Source organism: Camelina sativa, chromosome 20 (assembly GCF_030686135.1).
Source record: "Camelina sativa cultivar CO46 ecotype springtype chromosome 20, ASM3068613v1".
Lineage (NCBI taxonomy): Eukaryota > Viridiplantae > Streptophyta > Magnoliopsida > Brassicales > Brassicaceae > Camelina > Camelina sativa.
This window is the reverse complement of record NC_141899.1, coordinates 36491021-36511136: the sequence shown is the minus strand read 5'-3', so window position 1 is coordinate 36511136 and position 20116 is coordinate 36491021. Positions and strand designations below refer to the sequence as shown.

Below are 20116 nucleotides of genomic sequence, written 5' to 3'. Positions count from 1 at the left end.
TTCTGGTAGGTGGTATCTGGTAGTCTTCCTGTAAAGGAACGTATCCCTCATCGGGGAGTCCGGTGTGATGTTATGTATCAACGGTGCGGCTCTGCGGTGGAGTGTATTAATCACGCGCTTTTTGAGTGTGTACGCTCGCGTATGGTTTGGGAGTTATAGCTGGTTCATTTACCTTTGACTGACTTTCCCTATGAATCAGTGTATTCAAATTTAGATTTCTTATATTCTAAGGCCTTTTCAAGTTCCGGGGGTTCGGGTATTGGATATATGCTGCCCTGGATATTGGGGACGATTTGGAAAGATAGGAATAAAAAGGTTTTTCAAGGAATTGAGGCAGAGCCAATTGATATTATAAATCAGGCGTCAAATGATAAACTTCTGTGGGAGGAGGCCAAGTCCTTCTCCGTGAATTTCTTGACTCCCCAGTCATCTCCGGAGGAAAGGGTTCTTTCTGCTCGTTGTCAGGTTGATGGTTCCTGGAAAGGTTCCGACCCTTTGGAGGGCTTGGGATGGTGGTATGGTACTCATGATGATAGAACGCTACTAATGGGAGCTCACAGTCTTCGTCGTAGTCCCTCTTCCCTTCATTCGGAGTTTCATGCTTTGCTATGGGCAATGGAGTCTCTTCGGGCGGTGGGGATAGATTGTTAGAATTTTGAGTCAGATAGTGCCGAGCTGGTGGCGATAGTGCAGGCACCCGACGACTGGCAAGCATTCTCGCATTTATTGGAAGATTTCCATTCCCTCAGATCATCTTTCTCCTCTTTCACCCTGACCCAGATTCCGAGTATGTCAAACGTCCGAGCAGACTGTCTTGCACGCTCTTCTAGATCTTTAGCTTATGAGTTTTCTTTTGTAAACTCTTTTGCTCTAGATTGGGCTACCAACCTTGGAGTCACATTTTAATTTATTTTAATGTTTGGTTGAAAAAAAAAAATAAAAAAGATAAAGGATAAGTCTCCCCTTGATAGGGTTAATGTATTTATATGAGATTAAAAGGGATCTAGGTCAACCCAGTTCAAACCGGGTCAAACCCGGATTAAGGCTAAAACAAGTGTGGACTAAGCGGATATCGAGCAAGCTTTGGCTGATTTAGGTGACCGATGGTGTCAACCGGGGAAGCTTTGGCCGATTGGGGACGACCAATTGGGACAGTCGGGCAGCATTTGGCCGATGGGAGGTGGCCGCTGGTGTCAACCGGGGAGGCTTTAGCCGATGGTCTTGGCCGCTGATTGTGGCGATCAAGTGTGTCTCCTATTCCATCGGCTGGTGTTTGGCCGCTGGTCTTGACCGCTTGCTTCACTCAGCCACCGTTTGGCCGATGGTCTTGGCCGCTGATGGTGGCGATCAAGTGCCTCTTCTCCACTTCACTTTTCTTTGCTTTTTTGCATCAAAACAAGTCCAAATGCTCCAAATGTTATGATATTACTCCAAGAACCTGAGAGGTAGCACACTAGATGCATATGCTCCTAAAACAACCTAGAATGACAAGATTATGCAACAAAACTAACCAAAAACAAGGCTTAAAACCCAACAAAAACACAAGAAATCAATGCTCTATCACCCGCAACACTACTAGTGTAGTTAATGCTAGTGGTGCATCAAGATAACTTGACCACCCAAGATTTCACACAGTCAAGTATCCACGCCTTGACTTACTCAACCAAACCACATCCTAGGGATTTACAAATCAACCTAGGGAAACATCGATACAACCTAGGGCCCATCAATCCTCTGTTCCATCCCAAATACCCATTCCACGCTGATACCACAAAGGCAACCAACAAGACACACCCAATTCCTTCACGTTGTTACCCCATGTAAACAACCGGGTATTCAACGCCGCATCTTCATGCAGCGGTTCGGACTAGTAGCTAGCTAGACACCAAATTGTCAAGCCATGAGATCTCTTTGGATTAGCTCACTAGACATCCACGTCACATGTTGGGAACAAAGATCGACCTTTAGCTAAGAAACGAGAATTTTAACTCGCGGACTAGCTAGAACAAGTACATCACAACATCACACACAAATCTTAAGAAACAAGGAACAACATGCAACTTAAGAATCTACTCATGCATGCAACCCTACTTTTGCACCCATCCCAAATATTTATCACCCATGGATAATATTCTTACCAAATAATTTCTGGTTTAAAATCCCCATAACTTAATTTATGCATGTGAACATTCTCCACATTTATACACATATGTGGCTCTTTCCTCCCTGGAGATTCTTGCATGTCTTGTAAAAATAATTCTCCAATCAACTGATCTCCCATCAAGCTCATGAAAATAAATTTTTCTCAAATTTTGGGCATACATGCGGCTCTTTCCTCCCTGGAGATTTTTGCATGGTCTCACCAAAAATAACCCATCCTATAGACTGATTTTCTATCGAATTCATGAGGTTAATTTCTAAATTTTGGGCTCACATGCGGCTCTTTCCACCCCGGAGATTCTCGCATGGCCTCACCAAAAATCACCCATCTCATGAATTGATATTTCCCATCAAGTCTACAAGGATCTAACCTCCTCAATAATTCATGCAAAATTAAATAATTAAATCTTAACATGCATGACACCCCCATGACCCAATACTAAGTAAGAAAAATTCTTACTAAGTTTTCCATCGATCCCCATGATCGAGAAAACCCCTAAATCGAATATGCAAGGCATTTCACACTTGCAGTTGATTTAAAAAAATATTTTCCACCAATCAAATAATCCAAAAACCCCCCAAAATCAAGCATGTAATTTCACACTTGAAGCTAATTTTTAAAAATGCAATTCTCCTCTAAGAATGCATAAAACCCCTTAAATCCCCTCTTGACTACATGTAATCCTCTAGATCTACATGCAACAAGAAACAAATACAACACACAAGGGCCTATGCAAGAGCTAGATAGCTAATGCACCTCCCACAAGCAATAACCACGACTCACCTTAGCTTGAATACCTTTGGCCAATTGAGCTTCACCAAACCACGCCTATCTGACAGCACTTCCCCTTGCTCCTTAGCTTTTATCTTCCACAAGATCTTCTTTTCTTTTTCCTCTTAGCTCAAATTCAAGAGAATTTCTCTCCAAAAGTTTTAGAAAAAATTTGAGCAGAGTTTTGTTGTCGAAAATGAAGAGGAGGAGAGCTATTTATAAGCTCTTTGGGTCAAGCTCATGCGGCAAGAGTGTGGCGACAAATGTCATCTTTTATGCATGGATTTCGCCACATGTCGCCATCTTGGCTGCATGTGGTGCGTGCTTCTCACGTGCTGGGCAAAGGAGACTCTTCTGCTTCCTCCTTGTCCCGACCACGTCTTACGTCCTTTCCGCATCTCTCTTGCCTCCCAAGTACTCCGCACTTATCCGCAGTACGCGGTCCCTACATCCACGATTTCATTTCCTTGTCCGTGTTCGGTCCTTCCGTCCTTGACATTCAGTTCTCTCCTCCGTCTCTGGTCCTCTTGTACCTCACATACGATCCGTCTGGGGTCCCGCGGTAAATCAGCCGTTTGGCTGGTCCACGGACATTCCATTCCATGGTCCGTTTTTCGTCCTTCTCACAATTTTTTTCCACGGCCGTCTTCCTTTTTATTTATCCTTTAGACTTTTCACCAACGTCTCCAATCATCCAACGTCCAGTTTTCTTGACGAACTGTTGGCTCACGTCCGTTCTTTGGTCTTGGACCGTTCCGCGACTTGGTAACTTCTTTCACAAGTTTCTTGGGTCGTTCCTCGAGATCTTCTTTTCTCCTTCATTCCGAGGTAGCTCCACGTCTTTCGAACACGTTTTCATTGTCTGGTCCGTACTTCTTGATACGGGTCACTACATTCAACCCCCCTTAAAAGAATTCAACCTCGAATTTTAGCGTCTTGATCACTCTCCGTGATGTCCATGACTTCCGGTGATGTGAGGACGGGTCCAGACTCGCGGCCAGGAACGCTTGTACCTGACCAAGATGCCGAGGACGCGACCGAGACTGATGTGATCGCAGGACGCGACCTCAGCCAAGAAGACAAAGACACGCCGGACGCGACCGAGACGCCTGACCAAGACGCATCGGACGCGACCAGCGCAACCTCTTCAGACGCGGCCAAGGCTCCAACGATCCTTCCCGGAGCCACCACACGTTCCAAGAGCTCAGCAAAGGCGGCCAAACAGCGGCTCAACCTATTTGTCCGAACCTACGTCCAACACCAGCCACCCCACGAAGACTCCGAAGGCTCAGTCCGCTTAGTCTTCACTCTTACCCAAGAGTGAAGACGGTCAAGTCGTTAAGCGAGGAAGTGTACTCTTTTTCCTCACTCCGGGTTTGTCCCAATGGGTTTACCGGAGGAGGTTTTAACGAGGCATACAAATTCGTACAAACGCCTAAAGGCTAATTTGGTGCATGCTTAGGATTGTCTTTCGTCCGCCTAGGATGTTAGAATTCGCATTTGTTCTTCGTGTTCATATCTCTGTTCCTTTGTGTTCTTGCGAGCTCACTTTTAGATCCATAAAGCTAGTCTCGCGTTTAGTTTTTGTGTTTCCGGTCTTAGGCATAAAGCAATTCTTGTCGCGTAGCACTTTTACTTTTGCTTTTGCTTTATTTGTTTTAGTCATAGGATTACATGTGTCATAGCTGTCCTCAATCTTTGTTAGTGAAACGAATCTTTGTGTGGTCCTCTTGAGCGTGTGAGACTCACGTGTGGTATTCTTTTTGCGAGGTTTAAATTCAAACTTATACCGTGGAGCCACGCCACGTCACCAACAACCAGTCCGTATGATGGCCGAAGAAATTCCACCAGCACCACCAGAGATTGGTGTCACCCTCGCCGCATTACGAACCGGCCTAGAGCAACTAGCTGATCGCCTCACGAGGATTGAACTTATGAATCCTCCTCGCGAAGATCCGTTACCCGCGAGGCGACCACGACGGGAGCCGGCGAGTGATCAGTCCGATGAGGACTTTGACCCGAGGCCTAGACGACGACATCGCTATGATAATCAAGACGACGAAGGTCCGAGACGTTACGAGACGAACCACAAGATGGTCCCACCAACGTTCGCCGGCAAGTCAGACCCCGAGGCCTATCTTGAATGGGAAAGTCGCATGGACCACTTATACTCGTGTCATGCCTATCCGGAGCTACGAAAGGTCCAATATGCGGTGGCACAATTCACCGATCACGCCCTTACCTGGTGGGATCGACTGGAAGCTGAACAACGACGCAACCGCGAGCCGACCTATCACTGTTTGGGAGGTCTTGAAAGCAGAGATGCGAAGGCGCTACGTGCCTCCCTACTACCACCGCGAGCTCCAGAAGAAGTTTCGGCGACTAACGCAAGGCGCACGGAATGTGGAGGAGTATTACGAAGAATTTGAACACTTGCGCAACCGGTTGCAGTCGATGACTCCGAAGAGTCACTCATGGCTTAGTTCTTGGATGGATTGCAAGAACGCATTGCACGCAAGGTCGAGCGCCAACCCTATCAAACCTTTGAGGAGTTATTGCATCTCTCGGTGCAAATTGAGACTCAAATCAAGAAGAAGAGCGCCTCTGCGCCTCGTGGCCGAACTCAAGGAGCTACCAATTAGACTCCTAACGCGTCGCGATCAAACCGATTGCCAAAAAAACCAAAGGCGACCAGCGCGGACTCGAGATTCAAACCTAGGGAGCCGGCCACCACCGACGTCCGGAGCCGCGACATTGTATGTTTCAAGTGTCAAGGAAGAGGCCATTACGCTCGTGATTGTCCGAACGCACGGACGATGATACTGACCGAGGCTGGCGAGATCGAGTCCGACGATGAGGCCACCGAGGAGAAACCGAGCTGGAAGAAGCTATTGCGGAACCCAAGGTCGGAGAACTGCTCATTATACGCCGCATCCTGAACGCCGGAGTAGCCACGGATGACGCCAGCCAACGTGACAACATTTTCCACACGAGATGCACTGTAAGTGGTCGCGTTTGTGGCTTGATCATAGATGGAGGTTCTTGCACTAACGTGGCAAGTTCCAGTCTTGTCAAGAAACTTTCTCTTGAAACCACAAACCACCCTCGCCCTTATCGCTTGAGATGGTTAAATGATAAGACCGTGATCCAAGTAAAGGAACAAGTCACGGTCCCATTCAGTATCGGTCCGTATAAGGATCAAGTCCTTTGTGATTTGGTGCCTATGCAAGCTAGCCACCTCTTATTGGGGCGCCCATGGCAGTTTGATAAGCGCACCACACACTGCGGCCATACTAACCAATACTTTTTCGTTCATGACAACAAACGTATTTGCTTGAAACCCTTGAGCCCCACGCAAGTACATGAAATGCAAGAGAAGTTGTCTAAAGACTCGAACGATAAAAAGAATTTCCTGATTCAGTATGGTGATGTTAGAAAGTCCCTTAAGGACTCAGCCCAAGTGATTTTGATGTTGTTTCGAGATGCATTGCTTTCAGGTCTTGATGGTTCACTAGAGGCCTTACCGGAGGTCATACGCGGCGTCCTCAAGCGATTCGCCGATGTGTTCCCCGAAGAACTCCCCGAAGGCCTACCACCGATCAGAGGCATCGAACATCAGATCGATCTAGTTCCAGGAGCGCAGCTTCGCAACCGGCCAGCCTACCGTGTCAACCCCGAAGAGGCGAAGGAGCTTGAGCGACAAGTCAAAGAGCTCATGGCGCAAGGTTACGTCCGAGAAAGTTTGAGTCCGTGTGCTGTACCAGTGCTCCTAGTCCCGAAGAAAGACGGATCATGGAGGATGTGCGTTGACTGTCGAGCCGTCAACAACATCACCATCAAATACCGCCACCCCATTCCACGCCTCGATGTCATGCTAGACGAGCTTAGCGGCGCTAGTGTCTTCTCAAAGATCGATCTGAAGAGCGGCTACCATCAAGTTCGGATGAAGGAGGGTGACGAGTGGAAAACGGCCTTCAAGACAAAACAGGGTTTCTACGAATGGCTGGTAATGCCATTCGGTCTTTCTAACGCCCCCTCTACCTTTATGCGTCTTATGCACCATGTTTTGAGATCGTTTATCAATAAATTCGTAGTGGTTTATTTTGATGATATATTGGTATATAGCTCTAGTTTGACTGATCATGTAAAACACCTAGAGGCTGTCTTGTTTACCCTCCGCGAAGAGCAACTCTACGCAAACTTGAAAAAGTGCGTGTTTGCTGCTGATGAATTGGTCTTTTTAGGATTTGTTGTGAGTTCGCAGGGCCTCAAGGTCGATGGAGAGAAGATACGCGCAATAGAGGAGTGGCCCACACCAACGAGCATCACTCAAGTCCGGTCGTTCCACGGTCTAGCCAGCTTTTACCGGAGGTTTGTGCGAGATTTCAGTACGATCGCCGCGCCTCTCACCTCCGTGATCAAAAGAACAGCGAGTTTCGATGGGGAGAGGAACAAGACAAGGCGTTCACCGAGCTCAAGAAACGCCTCACGCAAGCACCCTTGCTCACATTGCCCGACTTCAACAAAACTTTTGAGGTTGAGTGCGATGCGTCGGGAGTTGGAGTCGGAGCTGTCCTGACTCAAGGAGGCAAACCGGTGGCGTACTTTAGTGAGAAGCTTAGTGGAGCTACGCTTAATTACCCTACGTATGACAAGGAGTTATATGCCCTCGTTCGTGCCATGGAGGTTTGGCAACATTATCTATTGGCGAGAGAGTTTGTGATTCACACTGATCACGAAACTCTCAAGCACCTCCGCGGCCAGACCAACCTCAAGAGACGTCATGCGAAATGGTTGGAGTTCATTGAGTCGTTTCCATACGTCATTAAGTCGCCGACGCCTTGTCGAGACGGCATGCACTAATCACCACAATGGACGCGCGCGTATTGGGTTTTGAAAGCATCAAAGATGCTTATGCTGGAGATGCTGAGTTTGGAGATTGCTTCCAGAACCATGGGAAAGGAATCTACACCGAGTTCTACATTCACGAGGGTTTCCTGTTCAGAGGTCGAAGGCTGTGTATACCAAATGGTTCTATCCGGGAGTTGCTAGTTCGTGAAGCCCATAGTGGATGTTTAGCGGGTCATTTTGGCATCACAAAGACCTTGGCCGTGCTCAAGGAGCATTTTTACTTGCCAAAGATGCGAAGTATGGTAGAGAAGCACGTCGGCCGTTGCATAGTTTGTCGCACCTCCAAGTCGACAACTCACCCGCATGGCCTCTACATGCCTTTGCCCGTGTCCACCGCACCATGGATCGATCTCTCCATGGATTTCATCCTCGGCCTACCCTTCTTGGCGCATAAAGATAGTATCATGGTGGTTGTTGATAGGTTCTCGAAGATGGCTCACTTCATTCCATGCAATAAGAACAATGATGCTGTGCAATTGGCGAACTTGTTCTTTAGTCAGGTCGTAAGGCTTCATGGCGTTCCGCGCACCATCATATCCGATCGGGATCCCAAGTTTCTTGGTCACTTCTGGCGAACTATTTGGCGCAAGCTCGGGACGAAGTTACTGTACTCCACCGCGGCTCACCCTCAGACCGACGGCCAAACGGAGGTCGTCAACAGATCAATAGGCGCCTTACTCCGCATAGCTATCGCCAGCAACAAAGGCTCCTGGCTCGAGTGCATTCCGATCATCGAGTTTGCATACAACCAAGCGGTGCATTCAGCTACGAAAAGGTCGCTGTTCGAGGTCGCATACGGATTCAAGCCTTTGACGCCCCTGGATCTCCTCCCTATACCACCGAATGAAGCCGAGAATCAAGACGGAGTCGCACGAGCAGAAATGGTCAAGGCTTTGCACGAGGAGGTCCGAGCCAACATAGAGCGAAGGAACGAGCAGTATGCACGCTTCCTCAACCGAGGACGTAAACCGATGCTGTTCAAGCCTGGTGATTGGGTCTGGTTACACTTAAGGCTGGAGAGGTTCCAGCAGAAACGCAAGGACAAGCTCAGCCCGCGAGGAGATGGCCCATTCCGAGTCATCGAGAAGATCAACGATAACGCCTACCGACTTGAGCTTCCAGGTGAGTTTGGTACATCCACCTCATTCAATGTCACTGACCTCGTTCCGTTTGGTGTAGGTGAAGACGAAGATGTTTTGGGGACAAAACCTTTTCAAGGGGGAGGGAATGATGTGATCGCAGGACGCGACCTCAGCCAAGAAGACCAAGACACGCCGGACGCGACCAAGACGCCTGACCAAGACGCATCGGACGCGACCAGGGCAACCTCTTCAGACGCGGCCAAGGCTCCAACGATCCTTCCCGGAGCCACCACACGTTCCAAGAGCTCAGCAAAGGCGGCCAAACAGCGGCTCAACCTATTTGTCCGAACCTACGTCCAACACCAGCCACCCCACGAAGACTCCGAAGGCTCAGTCCGCTTAGTCTTCACTCTTACCCAAGTGTACTCTTTTTCCTCACTCCGGGTTTGTCCCAATGGGTTTACCGGAGGAGGTTTTAACGAGGCATGGAGCTAAACGCAAAACGCCTAAAGGCTAAGTTGCTTCACGCGCAAGGCCAAGGCGGTTATCTCTCTTTCCCTCTTATTTTTTGTTTAATTTTGAACTTGAGAATATTCTCTTTTGATCCTATGTTTGTGAACATTGGAGAGTGTTTGTGGCTAAGCGTGTTAGTCAAAAGGTGGCGATGTGTTCTCTTTGTAAAGGGGACACGTCAAAAGGACGATGTGCGGATCAAGATGAATCCGCGTGTCCTTAAGCTCCTATCTAGACCTAGCTATTTAAACTCTCCTTAAGCCCTTGCTCCTCCTTAGACTTGTATGAAAATAAAACTTTTCCTCAAGAGAGATTCTTGAAACTTGTCTCACTCTTCTCTTTCTTCAATCCGGGATTGAACCTCGACCTTGTTGGAGACCATATCAAGAGGAGCGCCAAAACTCTTGTGTCGTCACTCGATCCATCCGTATTTCCCCTCACCTCGTTTCCATCTGTCCTCTTCTTAAACTCGAGTCCTCCTTCTTAAGTTCTCGAGCTCCCCACGAATCACCTCAAATCATCCCCGCTATCGCTTCCCCTCGTAGACGTCCACCCGCTCGTTCCGCATCCGTACTGTCTGATTGAACCGTTCGTGGCTTCTCGACGTATCTCCCGAACGACTCGTTTGAAATCCCTCAAACTCTGTTTCCCTCGTTTGATTCTCTCCTAGATCCGGAGCCCAGAACCTCGGCCGAGGAAAGATTCACCGACCGAAAGTTGACCGAGAGTTCAAGCCGCGCCCGTACCGCGACCGTACCGTAACCGTGTCCTCAGGTCACATCAGAGACGCTTACACCATTCGCGGGACAACAGCTGGCCAACGCACCAGAAATCACTCCGGGAGCTATGATGCGATCCAAGAGCTCTTCCAAGTCCACCAGGCAGAAGATTAACCTGTTCGTGCAAACATTCATCCGCAACAACGACCCAACCGAAGCAGTTCAAACGGAGATCGTTCGCACGGCCTTCATACTTACCCAAGGATGAAGGCAACCAAGTCGTTAGAGCAAGGAATCGTACTCTTTTTCCTCACTCCGGGTTTGTCCCACGTGGTTTACCGGAGGAGGTTTTAACGAGGTGAGGAGCTTTAGCGCAAACGTTTGAAGTCAAGGACGTTTCCTGCGCCAAGACCGAAGACGTGTTGTTTTTACTTATGCTTTGCGTTTTGAACATTTTCTAGAACTCTCTCTTTGTAATGTTAAGTACAGTGATGTGTGTGGTTGTGTTTAAACCACTTAGAAGAGCGACATGTTCTATTTCAAAGAGAACACGTCAAGGGCAATGTGTGCGGACCATTGCGAGTCCGCGTGTCCCTAGTCTCCTCTAAACCTAGCTCTATTTAAACCCTCTCTTATTTCTTTTAAAGGCAGACTTGAATGAAAATAAAATTTTTCCAAAGAGAGAATCTTTGAATCTTGTCTCACTCCTCTCCTTAGTCCAAGTCCGGAACTGTTCTATCGAGAAATCCTAGCCGACCTCAAACCGGGTTCGCTGTCGACTAGTCCGACCATATCACGAGAAGAGCCAGCCATAGCATGTCGTCCTTCAATCCACCATCGCCATCATTTCCTCTAGTCGAACCATCCTTTGGTTCACTAGCCCCTTCGCAACCTCGACGTTCGTACCATACCGCTATCGCAGCCGCTTGACCACGACGTGACCAAAGTTTGAACTTTCGATTTGCTCGTTTGTTTGCCGCCAAACTCCGTTTCCACCGTTTGTTTTCCTCCTATATCCATCCTGCAAAGTCTGGTCCGAGGAAAGTCGATTCTATCTTAGGCGTCCTGAAGACGAGCCGTTTGTCCGTTTCGCACGACGACCGGTGCTCGCATCATCTGGTCAGTTGTGTCTTCTTCCGGATATCTCCGTGATTACTCTTGGTAACAGCGTTATAACTTTTACCAATGCAACAATAGCTTGATTGACTAGCGTCATCAAAAGCTTCTTCATCTCCAGCATTTCCTTGGTCTTCCTGGATCCCTACTTCTCTTAGTTATGAGTTTCTTCTCCTCATACTTTTACTCAACATAGTATTTTTCACGTCTGGACCTCCCATTTTCCGGTATGTTTTGCTTTCCCATTTGACTCTGGAATCCTTACTTAGTCGTTCTTGCGGCTTGGTGTGAACTTCTCCATTCTTTTCCTCAAGTTGGGTCGTTGGAACTTTACTTGGTACTTGCCACTCGCATAGAGTTTAATTGCTCAACTCATTATCTTCTTGTACCCTCTTTCTTAATTTAGTCGATTCTTGCATCAGACTTATACGCCAACTCATTTTCTAAACCACTCTCTTGGTTTTTATTCCACCTTTGCCTTTTTCTTGCCTCAGCATTCTCTCTTTCCCCAAACTTGATTGTCCCTCCTGGATCAATCGTTAGACATTTCCATATTTTTCCTTAGCGAAAATGTCTTCTCTCTTTTCTTTTCCCAATCTGATTGTCCCTCCCGGATCAATCGTTTCGACCTTCTCTCAAGGTTTCCTTCGCAACAATTCTTTTCTCTCTCTTTTTTTTATCACCATTTCCTCTTTCCTCGTTGCCTCAGCTACTCCGAGTGTCCTAGCTTCACTCTCGTGCTGTCTTCAAGTTTGTCAGATCGTGTTCTTACGGTGTTTAGGTGAATCCTCAATCAATCATGCCAATTCAAAACAAGCTCAAACATTTTGTTAGTTAAGGAAGAAGTTCTATGTTTAGCCTTGTGTGGTTGTATGTTGTGTGATTGTTTGCTAACCCCCTTGCGTGATTCATTGATTGTGGTTGTGTGTGATAGCTTGCATGTTGGTATAGATTGCATATAGGTTGCATAAACCAAAAGATAGCACGATAAAGGGTTCTGCTTGCTACCGGGTTCAATATCTAGTCCTCAAGACCTAGATAGAAATATTACACACCAAAAATATAATTTTTAACCTACCCCCAAAGGTTTACACATAACCCTATAACATAGCTAACAGGTGCCTATGATTCTCTCAATAACTTACACATCCTACAGTCCCACTCACATCGTTCAGGCGGATGGTCGGCACTTGGTTCAGCGGGTGGCTTCATTGAGGTCGAGGTCGCAGTCTCCAGAGCTACACTTCCACTTGGTCCACCTTCATCCGTCGTCACGGGTCTGGTCGGACAGTTGTGTCCTTGGTGCCCAAATGCACTACACTCCCAACACACGACAACATCTCCTGGCCCTGGAGTACACAAGGCTGCTCTCCAGCAATAGCAAACTTGGTGTCCGTTTTCACAACACACCACACGATAGGACGTGTTTCTCATTTGCACTCGGGAACGATTGGTTACTCGCTTCCTGGGTTGTGCTCGGGTTCTTGGCATCCCCCTCAACGATCATATCTCCTCGCGTCCTGCTGGTTAGATGATATCATTCATAAGCTTGGTCCGCTTCTCACGTGCTTGTCAATGCTCCAGTCGGATAATTTCTTTTCTCAGCCTTCCTTTCTCGGCTAGCTTCTCCACCAAAACCATCATCGAGTCTCTCAACCTTTGACTTGCTTCCTCCACTTGCTCACAACTTGGTTCTTGGTAGGGTACCATCTTCGGGTCTCCTCTAGGTTCACTTCCGGTGATCTCTTGATCCTCTTCTAGTTCAACCCCCACTTCTCTTGTTTAACCTTCCGTGTTCAAGTTCTCCACTTCTTGTTCTTGACCCTCTCTCGGCTCAGTCTCGGCCATTGGTACAGAAACAGACTCAGGTTCCGCCTCGGCCATACCCTCATGGTCATTCACCGGCTCCAACTCAGTCACTCTCAAACGCCTCATCAAGGCCTCGTTGTTGATCTCGACTTCTAGCAACATCGCATCCCATTGGACTATCCTCCTTGCCGCATCTCTTCGGTTCTCCATCTCTTGTGCCTCCACACTCTGGTCTTGCTCATTACAAACTTAGCTCGCCTATGAAACTGGGTCAGCCACTGTCTCCCCTTGGTCTGGTACTGGTACTGGTACCGCCACTGGCTGAGGTTGAGCTCCTTCTCTTGACACTTCTCTTGGTATCCTTTTCATTTCGACAATGAGGGTTGGTATACCCTCCTCGTCACTGAACAACATCTCCACTACTTCCAGGTACTCCTCCTGGTCACTATCATTCGGACTAGCGTTCACACCACCCTCAGCCCCATCCGCTCTTGCATTGGCTTCATCGCCATTGTTGGTATCGGCCCCAACATTAGTTTCTGCTCCATCGCTGGTCTCAAGTCCAACTGGTTCCTCATCGTCTATCTTTCCCATTATACCAGCCAACATATCCATGACTCGATTTCTGATTCCTTCTCTTTCACTCTCCGTAACTGTATCCGGGACTGTCACGGTCATGCCACGGGCGTTACAAGTCAACTATGATGTCCTCTGCAGTTCCACAAGATTTTTACCAAGTTAATCTTTTTCATGCGCATTCCCTTTACCATTCGATCGATGATCCGAATAGGCGTTGCTTCCACCGTCAAGTTTTCTTGCAACTCGGGTGGGACATCTTCGACTACCTTGTCCTCTTCACTTAGGAATTTCCGTAGTCGTGATACATGGAAAACCTTATGAAAGGCGTCTAGCTTTGGTGGTAATTCCAGTTTGTACTCGTTCGATCACCCTGTACGGGCAAACGTACCTTGGGCTCATCTTTTTCCTCTTGGTAAATCGCCCTTTTTCCTTATAATTCATCGCCTTAAGATATACTAGGTTGCCCACTTCAAACTCCAACTCCTTCCGACGCTTGTCCCCATAACTTTTCTGTCGGTTTTGGGCTTCCTTCATCTTGATTTTTAGGAATTTCAACTTCTCGGCCGCCTCGTCCACAATCACGGGTCCGAACAGCGTCTGTTCCCCATCCGGCGTCCAGCACAACAACGTTCGACATGCTCAGCCATAAAGCGCTTCATAAGGAGACATTCTGATACTAGCTTGGTAGCTATTGTTGTACGCAAATTCCACCAAGTTTAAGTTCTTATCCCAGGTTCTGCCCCAATCCAATACACAAGCTCGCAAGATGTCGTCAAGTGTTTGAATTGTTCTCTTGGACTGCCCATCAGTCTGTGGGTGGTACGCCGTACTTAGGTTCACCCTTGTTCCCAGGGCTTTTTGAAAAGCTTTCTAGAAATGCGAGGTGAACCGCGTATCAGGGTCCGAGACAATGCTCACCGGCACTCCATGCAACCAGACGATCTCCTCGATGAATTTGACTGCGATTACCTTGGCACCATATGTTTCCGCGATTGCGATGAAGTGTGCAGATTTGGTCAATCTATCCACCAACCCCCAAACTGCATCATGTTTTAGTTTACTCATAGGCAATCCGGTTACTAAGTCCATCGTCACATGATCCCCTTTTGATTCCAAGATGGGTAGACTTTGCACCAGTACCGGAGCACTTGTAAGCATCGCCTTTAACTCTGAGAAACTTTTCTCGCATTCTTACGACCATTGGAACTTGGAATATTTCCCCGTCAATCGCGTCATTGGCTGGGACATACTTGCAAAGCCCTTGACGAATCTTTGGTAATAACCGGCCAACCCAAGAAAGCTTTGTATCTCGGTGGCGTTCTTTGGACGTGGCCATTCCTTTATCGATTTGATATTTCTGGATCCACGGACACTCCTTGGTCCGAGAAAATGTTTCCAAGGAATCCGACACTTTTGCTAGAACGAGCATTTGCTTAACTTCGCATAAAGCTTATGCTCCCTTAACCGCTCCAAGACTGCGCTCAAGTGACTTTGATGGGTTTCCCAATCCTTCGAGTACACAAGTATGTCAGCAATGAAGATGATGACAAACTCGTCCAGGAATTCTCGGAACACACCATTCATCATTTTCATGAAGGCTCCCGGTGCATTTGTAAGTCCGAACGGCATAACCACAAACTCAAAGTGGTCGTACCTCATTCGAAAAGCCGTTTTTTGAATGTCAGCCCCCGGTAATCAATGCATAGCTGAAACTACCCATCCTTTTTCTTTACAAATAAGACCGGTGCACCCCATGGTGAACTACTTGGTCTAATAAATACTTTCTCCAACAATTCTCCCAATTGTTTCTTTAACTCCGCCATTTCTGGCGGTGCCATCAGGTAAGGCACTTTAGAAATAGGGGTCGTCCTCGGTTATACCTCGATGGTGAACGAATCTGACCTATCCGGCGGCACTCCCCGTACCGCTTCAAACACATCGGCAAATTCGTTGGCTATTGGAATATCGTCCGATTCAACATTTTCCCCAACTTCATTTGTTGTGATTGTGGCTAAGTATGCCTCACAACCTTTCTCCAACATCCTTTTCGCCTGGATTGCCGAGATAACCAAAATTCCCGCCATTGATCTAATTCCCTGGAATCTCAACGTTCATTCCTTTCTCTCAAAATTTACTCGCCCTCGGTGACAATCAATGTGAGCCTTGTACTTTCCCAACCAGTCCATCCCCATGATAAAATCATGTTTCATGAGTGGAACAGTGATCAGATAAGTAGGCATATCGACACCATTGATGATGACAGAGATTCCGCGTACCATACCGGACGGGTACATCGCCTGCCCGTCGGCTGCTCGGACCATTCCATATCCGGTGTTTCGTTCTTGCTTGAACCCACCTTTCCCTATCATTTCAGGGCTCACAAAACAGTGTGTGGCCTCCAAATCAAACAAGGTGTGCATTTCCACACCACATATACTTAAGGTCCCTACACATTCCTCTAGAATGCTAATTACCCATATCCCCCTTTCACATGCATTATGATTCTATGTAATGTACGAATTGAACTTAGAAAATTATTCATAACATACCAGTAATCGCCTTGTAATCCCTATCAGTAGTTTCCTCAGACAGATCATACACGCGTGGTGCCACAGCTGGACGAGCTGGGTCGACCTCCTTGGCAGCTGGTCGAGCTAGTGGTAGCTGACTGGCAGCTGGTCGAGCTAGCCGTAGCTGGCCGACAGCTAGTCGACAATCTTGCTATGTACCACTGGTACCACAGGATCTGGTACCAACGCCTTTGTGAGTACGTCCATATTAGACTTGATGGAAGAAGTAACAAATGAGAAGAATGATATCAAGGCTCCATCTAGGCTTCAAGTATCATAAAGGGCCAAATTGGTGTCCAATGAAGGCCCAAGATAATTCTACTCTTAGTAAAGCTAAGAGAGAGAAAAAAAAGAAGGATCTAGAAGGTGAAAGACCCCGACCCGGACGTCCCAGCGTCCGCGGTCACGGCTTCCCCTCGGCCATATTCCCGGCCGAATATCCTTTAACCCGTCCACTTAGCTTTGGCTCGCGGCCTTGCCTTTGGACCTTTATACGCAGCGGAATATCATATTAACCTTAACCCATCCCTTGGTGCATAGCCATACAACCAACCAACCCCACAGGCTCGCACAGTTTAGGGATGGGGACTTATAGTCCCTTCGGTTCACAGGGATCGGTTGCGCTATCGGCTTCCCGTACCACTCGTGTCCGAAGCTTACCGGACGTACCGTCCGTTGACCTATCGGTCATATCTTGGTACCCCGGTCGACTCGTCGGTCTTGGTGTTAGAGCCAGGTCCGATCAAACGATCTGACCCCATAATCGAATCGCCAATCCACAGACCAAGGCGATACTTCCGACTGACTCGTTGACCACCCGACCGATCCATCCGACCTACGGCTCGTATCGTGGATCCTTAGATCGCCCGATCCGACTAGCGATCGAATCACCGGTCGACGCTTGATCGATCCGTCCGTGGACGCAGATCGTCAATGACCATTCGATCGGTCTGACACTATGATCGAACCGTCGGTCATCCTGCGGTCAGTTCGACTCTTCGGACGAAACACCGCTTATCCCACGATCGGCTCGGCCCGATTACCGACCCGTCGCTCGACTCATCGTACCTTCGATAGAGAGGTAGCGTGCGCATCAGTTCAGACGAGAATACTCGCCGAGCCGCACCCCCTTTTCTACTTAGGCTTTGATGGACGATGGAAGGATGATGGCGTGGTGTCCTGGAATGAAGGCAACGCCCTCTATTTATAGGGTTCTGGCCGAAGTCTTGGTCCCAAAAGGTACCTGTCCGACGAGACCCTTCGATCGTGTACGTTCGCTCGCACACGTTCGGCCGTGCCTGTCCGGCCGTGCCTGTTCGGCCATGACCGATCGTCCGTGTCGGTTCGGTCATGCCTCTTCGCTCATGCCTGTTCGGTCATCACGCCTGTCCGGTTGTGCCTGTTCGGTCACGCCTGTCCGGTCGTGCCTGTTCGGACACGCCTGTCCGGTCGTGCCTGTTCGGTCACGACTGTTCGCCCATACCCGTTCGTCGCCGCGTCCCATGACCGAGCTCCCAGCACCCAGCTGACTCGTTCACTGTCCACTACTGTCCAGCTGGTTGAGATTCCTGGCAGCTGGTCGAGCTAGTGGCAGCTTCCTGGCAGCTGGTCGAGCTGACGTTAGCTGCCCGATAGCTGTCCGCAGCTGGCCGAGAGCTGTCCGTAGCTGAGCTAACTTGTTCATCGAACACGTTCAGCTCGTACAGCTCATATTCTAGCTAGTTGAGCTAGTAGTTTAGCTACTTAGGCTCAGCTAGCGATCAATTTCCTTAAAACAAATTGCCCCCCTTTAGGAGCGCGGGACGCGGGCGTTACAAGTCTACCCCCCTTAAAATGAATTCGTCCTCGAATTCGGTGGGTTTAGTAATCCCGACCTTTTGGTCGCTGTTTCCCGACCTTCTGGTCGATGTTTCCCGACCCGTCCTTCCCCGACGCGGTCACAATTCCCGACCTTCTGGTCGCTATGCTATGTGTTCGACGTTTTGACCAATCGCTCGATTCACGAGCTCACCTTGGCGAACACATTTCCGTTCCCAAGCATGTTGTTGATCTTATCAGAGATTTCCATTTCGTCCGAACACATAGCATACTTGCATACGTCCCCACAGAATCGCGCATGCTCTGATACCAACTTGAAAGACCCCGACCCGGACGTCCCAGCGTCCGCGGTCACGGCTTCCCCTCGGCCCTATTCCCGGCCGAATATCCTTTAACCCGTCCACTTAGCTTTGGCTCGCGGCCTTGCCTTTGGACCTTTATACGCAGCGGAATATCATATTAACCTTAACCCATCCCTTGGTGCATAGCCATACAACCAACCAACCCCACAGGCTCGCACAGTTTAGGGATGGGGACTTATAGTCCCTTCGGTTCTCAGGGATCGGTTGCGCTATCGGCTTCCCGTACCACTCGTGTCCGAAGCTTACCGGACGTACCGTCCGTTGACCTATCGGTCATATCTTGGTACCCCGGTCAACTCGTCGGTCTTGGTGTCAGAGCCAGGTCCGATCAAACGATCCGACCCCATAATCGAATCGCCAATCCACAGACCAAGCCGATACTTCCGACTGACTCGTTGACCACCCGACCGATCCATCCGACCTACGGCTCGTATCGTGGATCCTTAGATCGCCTGATCCGACTAGCGATCGAATCACCAGTCGACGCTTGATCGATCCGTCCGTGGACGCAGATCGTCAATGACCATTCGTTCGGTCCGACACTATGATCGAACCGTCGGTCATCCTGTGGTCAGTTCGACTCTTCGGACGAAACACCGCTTATTCCACGATCGGCTCGGCCCGATTACCGACCCGTCGCTCGACTCAACGTACCTTCGATAGAGAGGTAGCGTGCGCATCAGTTCAGACGAGAATACTCGCCGAGCCGCACCCCCTTTTCTACTTAGGCTTTGATGGACGATGGAAGGATGATGGCGTGGTGTCCTGGAATGAAGGCAACGCCCTCTATTTATAGGGTTCTGGCCGAAGTCTTGGTCCCAAAAGGTACCTGTCCGACGAGACCCTTCGATCGTGTACGTTCGCTCGCCCATGAAGAAATGAGAGGGAAAGAGATGTTGAATATACTTGAATAAATCAAAGGAAGGCAAGTGGATAAGAGATTACTCACATGTGAGCAAAGAGACGTTGGGAGTGGTCCCCTACACTCCTTGGGCGCTCATGAAGCTCCCTCTCTTTCCTCATGTCAGTTTCACTCTTTGTCTTATCTTTACAATTCAAATCTCCTTCCTTGCCTATATATAAAGGCTTTGTCCCTACTTTGTAACAGACACATATTGAATACAAGTATTTCCTCTATCTAATTTGTTACTTTCTTCTCACTACATATGCTTAACTAATAATCATAATGTAGATTAGTTAGAGAGTGATGTATTAGGGCAGCCTAATACTTGTTAAATACACTCTAAACTCTTCTTTATTTAGTAGTTAATCTATAGTTTATCTAGTGGATTCCATCACTAGTGGATGGCTTGTTCACCTTAGAAATGAGTTCTCTTTTGTGTGGGTAAACGGGGATTCAATCATAAGTGATTGTTTACTCTCTCTTGTGAGCTTTGTCTCATAAAATCCAACATGGTATCAGAGCCTTGTTGCTCTCTTGGTTCCTTAAGAACTCATTTCTAATCTTTGCTATTTTTCTTTATTGTCTTAAAGATCTTCTCTATCACATCTTGTTGTTGCAAGCTTGTTTTTGGTCTTGTTGGTATGCCCAAATCCAAGCTTGAGGAAGGGAAAGATCTAGTTTTTGCATCTCCATTTAGCTTAGTCAATTAGATTAAAGCTTGTTCTAAAGATGCATCTTGTAACCAATGGACAAATGGTTCTTCCATAGGTTCATTTATTTTTATTTGCAATTGACCACGAA

General features: G+C 48.1%; 1 protein-coding gene across 1 annotated transcript; it reads left to right on the top strand.

The window, feature by feature from the left end:
- Positions 1–267: 267 nt before the first annotated feature.
- LOC147919972 (uncharacterized) lies at positions 268–651 on the top strand. The gene has a single exon (XM_087504189.1). It carries the CDS (start codon positions 268–270, stop codon positions 649–651), a length of 384 nt encoding a protein of 127 aa, XP_087360315.1.
- Positions 652–20116: the final 19465 nt, after the last annotated feature.